The 12,451-nt window shown below is 33.6% G+C and overlaps 1 protein-coding gene across 4 annotated transcripts in view; it reads right to left on the bottom strand.

Moving 5' to 3' along the window:
• Window positions 1-1,021: 1,021 nt before the first annotated feature.
• LOC150098567 (trafficking protein particle complex subunit 12) overlaps window positions 1,022-12,451 on the bottom strand; it is a 164,878-nt gene continuing 153,448 nt past the window's right edge. For all 4 annotated transcript variants that reach the window (XM_090405061.1, XM_090405062.1, XM_090405063.1 and 1 more), the window contains 2 exons: window positions 9,421-9,508; window positions 1,022-4,704 (listed from right to left, as the gene is read on the bottom strand). In XM_090405061.1, the coding sequence (XP_090261187.1) occupies window positions 4,426-4,704; window positions 9,421-9,508 (367 nt within the window). In that variant the 3' untranslated portion in view covers window positions 1,022-4,425. The remainder of the gene's footprint in view (window positions 4,705-9,420; window positions 9,509-12,451) is intronic.

Raw genomic sequence — 12,451 nt, 5'->3', positions numbered from 1 at the left:
TGTAGTGATTTTCAGAGTGCAATTTTTTGGGTGACATAAGGAAGAGATGGACATCAGTCAATCAGTGTGTTCTAACTTGGCGTGTACTCTTTTTCTGTGACTTTGAAACCCTTTATATGTTAAAGCAAACAAGCCCAAATTGCACCAGGTTCAACTGGTGCAATTTGGGCTTGTTTGCTTTATGAATTTAAACTCAGTTCAAAGGCTTCTGAAGTGTACTGTAAGATATGTGTGGCATTTGGAAAAGATGTGGTAGCAAAATGAACTGTGCAGAAATAGTTTAAAAAATTTGTTTCTGGCGATGAATCACTTGAAGATGCACCATGCACAGGAAGCCCCTCCATTATTGATAATGAAGAATTATGTTCTGCCGTTGAAAATAATTCTACATTAACATGTCAATAACTTTCACAAATGTTTAACGTGAGTGGTGAAACAATTCCTTTAACACTTGCATCAACTGGGAAAATCATGGAAGCTAAGCAAATGGATCCCACATGCATCATCAGATGACAAACTACAAAGGCTATCAATTTATTCTTCACTTCTTTCGCATCATAAAAATGAGCCATTTTTGGATTACTTGCTCACTTGTGATGAAAAATGGATCTTGTACTCTAACAGGAAGTGAACTTATCATTGGCTATCACAAAACAATCCAGTACCATACACTTCAAAGGCACTGCTTCATCTCCAGAAAACTATGCCTTGTGTGGTGGACTGGAGCTGGTATTGTCCACAACTAGTTTCTTGCTGCAGGCCAAACAATTACAGTCAAGATTTATGCAATGCAACTCAAGCATATATAGGATGCGTTACTTCAGAAACAGCCAGGACTAGTTAATTGGAATCTCATACTACAAAACTTACCTGTGTGAAGATTTGTGCTTCAGGATGGGAGATATTTCCTCATCCTCCATATTCTCCTGACATTTCTCCAAGTGATTAACACTTTTTTTTTTTTTTTGCTGCTAGACAATTACATGTGAAATAGACAGTTCCACAATAAAACAGATTGAAGTCAAGGTTGCTAAGTTTATTACTTCTAAAGACAAAACACTTTATAAAAGCAGAATTTACAAACTTAATCTCATTGGCAAAGAGTTGTAGATTGTGAAGGTGCTTATTTTAATGAATAAAAAAGAAAAACATTTTATGAAAATTTCTGCAGTTGTTTAATTTTTATGAAAAACCACACAAAATTTTCTGGTTACTTGATGCTATACACTCCCTTTCTTATCAGCAAAGCACAAATAAAGAGAATAGAAGACATCATATACACTTTCTTCTGGAACAATAAACAAAAGTAAACAAAAAATAAGCTAGCACTAAAAAAAAGAACGCATTTGACTGCATGGAACATTATCCTCTTTTCTGAGCTTTGAAAGACATGGGAATCAAGGAAAAAATATATCTGGCTACTTCAAACCATTTAGGAAAGCAGCAACTTCTTTAGGATGGAGAGAGGCATCAAACAAGGTGATCCCATTACTCAAAAAAATTGAGAAGATTATAGTATTAATATTCAGGGGAAGATGTTAAACGAGCTACATTTTGCAGATTGCAAGATTTGTTATTCTGTTTGCTGAAGATGGTGCTCAAACTTAATCTGATAATCAATGAATTAAGCATAAAAAGTTTATTACTTCTTAAGACAAAACATTTTATAAAAGCAGAATTTACAAACTTAATCTCATTGGCAAAGAGTTGTAGATTGTGAAGGTGCTTATTTTAATGAATAAAAAAACCATTTTATGAAAATTTCTGCAGTTGTGTAATTTTTATTATGAAAAACCACACAAAATTTTCTGGTTACTCGACGCTATACACCCCCTTTCTTATCAGCAAAGCACAAATAAAGAGAATAGAAGACATCATATACACTTTCTTCGGGAACAACAAACAAAGGTAAACAAAAAATAAGCTAGCATTTGACTCCATAGAACATTATCCTCTTTTCTGAGCTTTGAAAGACATGGGAATCAAGGAAAAAATATATCCGGCTACTTCAAACCATTTAGGAAAGCGGCTACTTCTTTAGGATGGAAAGAGGCATCAAACAAGGTGATCCCATTACCCCCAAAAATTGAGAAGATTATAGTATTAATATTCAGGGGAAGATGTTAAACGAGCTACATTTTGCAGATTGCAAGGTGATGTTGTTTTGTTTACTCAACTTAATGTGATAATCAATGAATTAAGCATAAAAAGTAAGGAAATAAGTCTAACAATAAACTATCATGAAACAAAAATACCGACAAACCATGAACATATTCCCATCGATGCTGAAAATACTATAATAGAATACGTAGAGAACTACAAATACTTATCATTTTAGGACAAATGATCTAAATGTCAAATTGCTTTGACCTTAAAAGACAGTGCTTGAAAGAGCTACTGAGGAATGAAGCATTGAATAATAGGGGGACCTCCCCATTTGTCTAAAATGAAAATTATTAGATAGATTGTCCTACAAACTTTGACTTATGGTTCTCAGACTTGGGCACTAATCGCTACACAGATAAAAAAACTCCAAGTTTGCCAAAGAACAATGGAGAGGAATTTCCTTATTCTATCTAATCTGGATACTTGGAGTATCCAGATTAGATAGAACAAGGACTTAAGAGACCTAAAATAAAAGACATCATTTGGAGAGCTAGAAAATCAAAATGGGATTGGGCAAGCCACTTGGCAAGCTATCAAGTAAATAAGTAAAATGCTATTATAAAGAAAGTTCATTGTTGTAAACTAGCAACTATAACAAACTGTCTATTCCTGTGGTCCATATAAGTTCTCTATAGTGAGAATCAACTGTACAGTATTTCAGCAAAACTTATATTGCGCTCACCTTAATAGCAACTAGGCCCCTCCTTTGTTCCTGATAAGTTGTATTTTGGACTATCTTTCCTTCAACATGACTACCAGCCCTGTATACTGTTGTTGGGTACAGTGGTCTGGCCTGCACTTCAGTTCATCCTAAAAGGTACAGAATGGGATTCTGTACCTTTTAGGATGAACTGTATTTTTTAGAATTCTCTGCAGGCCAGTCAAGGTTTTTCATATTTTCCTCAAGCTATATTGAAATAATATCTGCAGTATTACTATTGTACTGTCATGTTGAAAGCAACGTGGTTCCATTCTATAAAACTACCAAATGTAAGAAGCAAGGTCTATAATACTGCATATGAGTCAGCATTCATCTTTCCAGCCTCTAAATCCAAGGTCCAAGTCTACACAAGGAGAAAACTGCAGATCATTACACTTCTACCATCAAACTTCAAGCTAGGATAATGAATATGAACATAAAGCATTCTCTAATTATCCCCCTATAATGTGGGCATTACAGGTTTGCCTCTGTAAGGAAAACCTATCTCTAATGCTATATAACACATACCATGAATGTTGATCTTATAGTCGGATCATTACAATTAAAAGTGGCCTATCCATTCATGAAACTGTTAAAAGACTATATAACCCTAAATCAGATGAAGTCATTATCAGTCGATAGAAACATGAGTGTTATCCAATTAAGAAACACACAAAAAAGACCCATGAAGAGACCAAAAGGTGCCTGGAAAAATGACAGAAAATGGCTGCACATAAGCCAAAAACTTATGTGCAGAACACTGCAGATTACCCTTCTGTAAAAAACCAAGACTGCAGCTCTATATGTAATGTCCCATTACTAAATGAGGGTATTACCTAAGAGCATTGCATCCTGAATTCCTATAGATTCTTTAAATTCCTGGTGGATCATTTCATTATCAGACTGTTGAGATTTCTGTACATAATTCCAAAGCACCTTTGGTTTCTTTGTGGGTCTTCTTGTGTTTCTTAACTGAGATGGCACCCTCATATTTCCATAGGCTGATAATGTTATGTACATCTCATTGTTGTCCATCCATGGTACTAGTGTACTACTTGTTGACCAATACACACAGGTTCCCCATAAAAAAATAAATAAAATAATTATGTGTGCAATTTAATGAATGGATAAACAATGTATATGGCGTCTTTCAAAGTTTATAAATTTTTTTCTCCACATGGACTGATGGTATACAGATGCACAATCCACTCTATGGATATGTGTCATTTAGCTTTGCCTTATAAAGTAGTATAGGTCACATGAGACAACAGAAATATACATGTTAGTATGTTTCATTTTAAAACAAGGATGCTCTATGTATATATGGTTTCCTTATACTGCAAAAACAGCATAAACATACAGTATTAATATATGATAAGTGCTTATTCATTTCTGGCATATTCTACAAATACTGTTAAGCTTTGATATAGTGCAATCAATTCTCACTATAGCAAACTGTATGTCTGCTAATGGATGTACGATACAAATATCGGAGAGAGACAGGCATATGAAAAATATATAAAATTATGCTTAACAGATACATGTTAACGACAACATGATTATGCTTGAATATTCTCCTTTCTCTCAGGTTGTTGGACTTGAATTTTCAGACAAGAAGTATGGAAGTTATCTCCAGCATACTTTGCAGCAAGAGTAAGCATTGCATATTTTTTATTTTGGCTATGTGAGGATTCTAGTTCATATACTGTACATGTATTGAAAACTATTCCATCATGGAGACACCAAGAAGGATTGCTCTTAATTGATTTTTCCAAAAGGCTCAGTGCATCTTTAAGTTTACCAATATACAGAAGACAAACAGCCATATTGTTAACAAGCTGAAAAGAAAAAAAAAAAGCCATTGAACAAAACAGTAGGTAACAAAGATATACACAGCATATTTCATATTTAAAGCATGCATGCATGCACACGTTAATAAACATCTTGTTCATTCTACAGAAATATATTTAGTGATCTTTTATAACAAAGTATGATAAATGTTTTAATAAAAATCCTCTCCTGAATAAGATATGTATCCAAAAAAAGTGACATTAAGCCAAGTCCACTGAAACAATTATGAAAAACCCCTACCCTCCTAAATCAAAGAACTGTCAAAATTTCAGAAAAGAGATAGCATACAGACATCTTTCAAACTATTAAAAAAAATAAAATAAAATAAAAAAAAAAATTTCCCCTTTCCTTCCATTTTCTAAAGAGGTTTAGCCTATTTCTGTTATGATGTCCATAAGCATAAGGAACTAAATCTGCTTTCTCTGAGCATGCAAATCAGGTCTAGCCAACCTGGCATTAATACCCATAAGAAGACCAGATAAAAATCAAGATCTTCCACAGTGGTCATCTTAGTTTTAAAAGATTAGTTATGAATGTGAATTCATTAGCTTTTATATACAAATAGTCTAGTTGTGAAAGTACTTAATGCACACATTTTGTGTGCTTCTTCTTATAGCTTTCTACAGCCAAAATTGAGCCTTGGCCTCCCAACACTATCTGTCCAAAACTCCACTTCTCCAGTTTGGACATTGTAATATGATGTTGCTATCTTGACTAATGGTATCTATCCATCTTGTTCGAGGTTTTCCTTTTGGTCTTTTACCAAGAATTTTACTATTTATTGTCTTCTTAAGAATATCATCATTTTCCATATGAAAAACATGTCCTGCCCACTGTAACTTTTTGAAATTGATTATCCTAGATATTATGAATTCTTTATGAAGTTGATATAACTCATTTTACATCAAATCCCCCATACCTTTATCATTTGCTGGAACAAATATTTTTCTAAGGATTTCAAAAGCTGAAATCAAATTCTCCATCCTTGCCGTAAATATCCAGGTTTCACATCCATAGGTAACAACTGGACAAATTATCAATTTATATATTTTTACTTTAGTCTTTTAATAAATATCTTTTTGAATCAAGTACAGAGAGAGAATAGAAAGCCTGATTACCTTTCTTTATTCAATTCTGCATTTCCACCATCTCATTTGGATTTAGTTGGCTGTGATCATTACTCCTAAATATTTGAATTGCTCCACGTTTTCTATTAAAAAGGTTTCCAATTTTCACATCGTATCAGTTAACTGATTCTGCCTAGTGTTAATTATTATTTTGTTTTTTTTTTGGTTATGTAATAGATAAAACAAAACCACCATTCAAAAACCGATTGATAATTCTCATCTTTCTACCAGACTACAATCCGAGGTGAAAAAAATTTCAATATCCCCTTAAAGGAACACCTTGGAACAAATAGCAAAGGATTCTTCATAAATTCAATCTATGCACTTCCTTCAAACCAGCTTGGAAACTATCTTCCTTCCTACCATCTATGAAGGAAACATCACCACCTCTTTCCTTACTAGGTGTCTATCAAGTACTTACTCATGTCACCTTTCCTATTTTAAAAGGAGTGGCTGTTCTGCCTTGATTAGAACCGAAGAACATCAAGACTATATTACATTTATGAATTTTGACAAGTCTGGCCTTGTTTCTCACACTATTGACACTAGACACAGTTCTTTGGAACAGAGTTCTTCATTCCAGCAAGTTCAAATTTGATTGTCTTTTCCAAACCTGTATTGATCAAACTGCATGCCAATATCTAAGTTTTGGGAAGTGATCACTATTCATAAGTTTTTTTTTTTTCTTTAATTAATAATTATATATATTTTAAATTATTTGTTATCTATGCAACTTTCTACAACTGTTCCTTTGAACACTGATAGTGTAATATCATTTACTTCAGCTGTGACCAAAACATGAGCTAATATACACAATTTATGACTTACTATTAGTATACATGTTCTGAATGTAATTAATGATCTCTCTATCTTTGACAATGTCCAAATAATGTTGGATGAAATATATTGGAATTTTTGAATAAAATTCTATATAAGTTTTGTTACACATGTTAGCCGTGAGAGTTATTTTAGTATGTCTAGTGTACATATTCCATTAAAACTAATTATTTAAATTTTGGTTTTGTGGATTAATTTTTAGTCCCATCTCTTGTTGCTGCTTTTTCTAGTTCCAAATATGTTTCTTTGGCTTTCTGTTTGGTTCTTGACATAATGTTACTGTCATCTGCATATGCTAGAGTCTGCAGAGATTTGTTATTAGGGTATCTTTAGTATCCACTGGCAACAATCGGATAATGTATTCCATAGCTATTGGGAAAAGCCACCCTCTTATACAGAAATAGATTTAAATCAGGGAAACTATTTTTGGAATCTGCTACAGCACTACAACATTCTCCAACCTTAAACTCAGTTGCATCATATTGCCAAAAATCTGGAAGACCATTTTGAGACCTTCAGCAAGATTCCATCACCATACTCACAGAGGGCACCAATTAGGGCACTAAGAGCCTGCCTTTTATAACCAGTTTGTGCCTGCCTTCTCACTGGTGTTGTACCTACATGCATATTCTTAGATGTGTTTCTTTGTGCCTATGAAGATGCCTTGGTGACCAGGAGAAATATTGGCTTAATGATTCAATTAGCTAAATAAATTTAGTTAATTATTATCTTCAGATGTGTGTCTTCTCCATTAAACATCAACATAAGTGGCCCATATAAATTAACTTATAAATAACAGGGGAGAAAGTTTACAAACTTTTTAAACCAGCCATCTTCCTATATATCCATTAATTCTAACTACTACAGGTTTCATTACATAACTCAAATTTAGTGTTTTGAATGTTATTTTTCTTGGTATCTTATACGCTTTTTCAAGACCAACAAATACTTAGGGATCTCCATTAATATTTCCATAACTTTTTTTTTTATCTATTTGTCATAACCTAAAAATCTGGTCTAAGCAATTCCTATTTGGTCTAAATACAACTTGTTCTTCACCAAATTTGACTTAAATATATATATATATTTTTTTTAATTTTTCTCAATTATGCTTTAATAAATGTTTTCTGGAACAGTGGGTAAAGAAATTTTTCTAAATGTTCACATTCAGTTTTATTTCTTTTTTATAAATTCATGTGATGACAGCTCTACCGCAATCATCTGAGATCTGATCTTATGAGCAAGCACAGCTGTATGAAAGTTCTGTAGTCATTATGAGGTATAGCAACTGCAAAACTTTCATACCATCATATTTCAGGTCAAATATCATCTAATCTTTACCATTCCACATTTCTAAGGATCGTACCTATTACTGGTACTGCTCTTGATTCCTTTCTTCTTGAATATTTTCTACCCCTGTTCCATAACTTGTCATTTAATATTTTTTGAAGTTATTACTTTGAACATTGAAATTACTCGTCTCTAGTTTTTATATGTGGCATGGGCCGTCGTCAAGTTTTTCATGCTGCAAGAAAAGTTCGCAACTGAGATTCACCAAACTTTGCATGAGTTTGGTGAATGGACTCTGCCCCAGCATATCCAACAGTTGCCAAATGGGTGGCAAAGTTTAAAACTGGGCATCATGAGACAATAGATGCCTCCAGGTCAGGAAGACATTCCACAGCAATCACACCTGAAAACATCGGTGTAGTGCATGCCATGATCCTTGATGATAGACAGATACCAGCCAAAAACATTGCAAAGACTCTGAGGATATCCAGGGAACAAGTTAAGGTCATTATCCACTAACATCTGGGCATGCAGATGCTTTCAGCAAAGTGGATTTATATTATTCTCTAAGAGTATATGTGAATTTATTAGCTAATAACTTTCTGTATTATCCACTATGGAATTATTATTTTTTTCTCCTATCTTTGAAGACAACATCTACATGCTTTCTTGAATGAGTTAATGTTTTCTTCAGATTTTGTCTCTTTCTCGGACTTCGTTTTTTTATATATTCAAGCCTTAATTTTTATAGGTGAAGCAACTAATTATGACATGCACTTGCTATTAAAGACAAGACAAAAATATGGATACATCAGTTAAAACAAGATAAAAGATATTGCATAGTGTAATACATTAAGTAATTAATCAATTTAAATACTGTAAATATATTATCAATTTAGTTAAAAAACAAGAATTACAATAATTAATGCTGGGATCTCAGAAGTTTAAACACTCATATCTAAAATGAAGAGTGCTAGAAAGATGAAATAAACTGCATGTCATACACATCCACACATTTTATTCAGTATACATCATAGTTCAAAAGATCTCCGAGTTGTCTCCCTGCTCCCCCAATCATGTAGACATATGCAAATGTGCATACACAATCAGTCACAGTGGCAAGAGCATGATTTGAATGATCAACATTCAAATAAAGTTTCTCCATGGGTTTGTAGGGGACACCACTACATCTCACCAAGATTTAATCTTTCTATAGGGATAAATCAGGACTGTTTCAGACAGTGTTTCACATGCACTATGAAATCACTTCCTGTGAAAACCATTACAGAATTTACACACAGCCAACACTAGAACTTCCCTCAAAGAAGAAAACCCGTGAGGGAAGCATACATACATTTCTTTCAGACCAATTGCAGTTTTATTCATTTTGGAGATATGAGTGTTGCAACCTAATTCTGAGTCACCTTATATCCTAAAATCACTATTTACCATTGGATTAGCAGGTTGTAGAGTATAAGCCTGGTGATAATATTTATAAGCTTCAGAATAATTGCTGTATGCTACAGCCATTAAAGCCCTGGAAAGAGGAAAAGAAAAGTAAATTAAAAATGTGACATTTCCTTCCTCACATACAAACACACTACAAAAAGCTTTATTAGTAAATTAAAGATGGGTTTACAAACTGTCATTTCATATAAAACTTTGAAGTAGTTATATTTTATGCAAGATCCAAGATATTAGTGAGAATTTCAATGTAAAATTAGTTTGCAATGATTATTCTTTTTACCTACAGTATTTTTGCTATGAATAGCTGAAGTCTTTTCTTTTTTGTTCTTCTTCTTCTAAATTTGTAACCTTTTCAACTATGCTGAGATAGAATAACATTACTGATTTATTTCTGTTTGCTACCAATTGTCACTGCAATTGCATCACACAAGAATTTCCTTAACTAAAAATAATCAATCTGTTAATTTCCAATACAAAAAATGTAGTTAATATATCCAAACAGATGCCATAAAAAAAACTGCTGCCTATCAGCTTACTTGAACTTATATGAAGTTGACAAAACAGTAAGTGTTGTGAGAGAGAGAGAGAGAGAGAGAAGGGAGGGGGGGATTCTTTGCAATGAGTGATTATCTGGCAGAAACAACCAGTTTTCTTCTAATTTTAAAACAAAACATTTCATTATAATTTGAGAATATACTGAAATATTACAAGCTTCCTGTAACACCACTGTCAATCTATTGACCCACAAGCAAAGATCAGTCAAGTCTAATCCACTGAAGATCATCTTCAATGCTCTAATGTGTGCATGTGACATGTCACTTACTGTACTCCATTGTTGTGCATTGTTTGCTTAAGTTTACTATAAAGAGAACTGAGTACATATGCTGTAGATACAGTAAGGATTGATTACTAACCTTGAATGATGACTGTGACTGTTGTCTTTAAATTAGGATAAAGAATGTAACACACCTAAGACACTATACCATTTAAATTTCACTAACAAGATGTCTTGTATATAGCTAATTTAGTGTTTTGAATAATTTCTCTCTTATTCCACATAAATTTATTCAGTTGACTTCCTACCATACCAGCTTTATTGATTCTGATTTACCATCTTCACTAAAAATAGAGGAAAAATATCACTTAGTAATTTTTGATATGTCATCTCTTTTCACTAATGTTCCAATGGAAAATACATAAAAGCTGTTTTCCAAAATTTTCCATTTGATATTTGCACATTCTTTAAGCACTGCCTCAAATCAGGATATTTTAGCTGGAATAACCAGCTCTTTAGATAAATTGAAGGTATAGCAATGAGCTGCTTACTTTCACTCATCATCTCTAAGTTATAAATGAAATCTTTTGAAACACTGGCACTTAATTCAGCCTCCACCCCACCCTGCCTGAAGCCCAAAGTTTGGCTGAGGTTTATATCTTTGCCAAATGGCCCAGAGGTGCTTTCCAATTTCTTACAATTCCTCAACAATATCTGCCTATAAATTACTTTTGATGAGGAAAAAGAAGGGCTCTAGCCTTCTTGGATATCTTAGGTTTGTTGTTGATCATATGGGTTTCACATGTTTCCTGTGCAGTGTTTGTATTCTGGATTCCACAATGGCAGTCTTAATTTCTGCTAGCTTTTTTCCTCCCCCAATTATCCACATATTGTCATTTATTTTTTTCCCTAGTTATTGAAAAGATCCCACAGAAATCTCTATTAAGAAATGAGGGAATTTTTCAAGGTATTAGAGAAGGAAGTTGACAAAACAAAAAAAAAAAAAAAAAAGTTGATCCTTGTTGGAGATATGAACAGTAGAGTAGGAAATGATTACAAAACACATAGCTCTAATCTTTAAAAGGTACCTGACATGACGATAAACAACAAATTACATGATAGCCACAGTAATTAACTTTAATGAAATGAAAGTACAGATATTTTGTACTGAAAATAACAGTACATCATCAGTGCATAGAAACAAGCAAATCAAAGAAACAGGAATACAAGGTACATACAACAATCAGTGGTTTACCAATTAAAAACTATTTTTGATGAGAATATAAAATGAGAATCTCCCAAACTTTTGGGAGAGAGAGATAGATTCCGATTCAGATTTGGCCAATGTAAAAGGGCTTCACAACTTTCTTTGGAAAGGCGTTCAGATTTAAAATTGTTTCTATGAAGAAGACAAGCTCCATTCCACCAGATACCGTGTTTAGTGTCAATACTATGTTGTGCCAGACCAGACTTTTGAGGTTTCATGTATTCAATATAATACTGATGTTCTTTAATTCTTTTTTCCACAGAATGGCCTATCTCCCCAAAGCATGTCAGATTACATTCACGAGGTATCTGGTAAACGCCAGCTACTGATAGAGGTGACAGTTTGTCTTCTGTAGATGGCAACAGATGAGAAATTTTGTTGAAAGGAAAATATATGGGAATAAGATGATACTTCTTCAAAATTCTACCGATCAGTTCAGAGATACCTGAAATATAAGGGATGGAACCCTGCAGTGTGTTGAAGAATCCTGAGGTGTTGCAACATAGGAGTCAATAATCTGCTGGATTTGATTAGGGTTGTAATCATTATATTCCAATTAAAGTTTTGATAGTGAGAAGTTCTTGTTGTAAGCTGGAGGGAGAGGAGCACACATTATGTGCTCTATTAATTAAAGACTTGATAACACCAATTTCTTGAGAGGCATGATGAGCAGACTTTTGATGAATGTATCTGCCAATAAAGGTAGGTTTTCGCTAAACGCTGGTTGATAAATTACAGGCTGTGCACATAAGAAGGATGTCCAAGATGAAGACTGTTGATCTGTTGTAGAAAAGTGGTAAGTTCATTTTCAGAATGAGGCCAAACAGCAAAAACATCAACATAACGAAACCAATGAGAGGGTTGGGGATTGATGGATGAGAACAAGGTATCTTCCAGATGGTTCAAAAAAATAGGTGGAGACAGAGGGCAACCCATGGCAGTACCTTCAACTTGTCTACAGATCCTGTTTT

This window comes from Typopeltis vanoorti, chromosome 15 (genome assembly GCF_054136105.1).
Source record: "Typopeltis vanoorti isolate ZY-2024b chromosome 15, IOZ_Tvanoo_1.0, whole genome shotgun sequence".
In the NCBI taxonomy this organism is placed as follows: Eukaryota; Metazoa; Arthropoda; class Arachnida; order Uropygi; family Thelyphonidae; genus Typopeltis; species Typopeltis vanoorti.
This window is presented reverse-complemented; position numbering and strand designations above follow the sequence as displayed.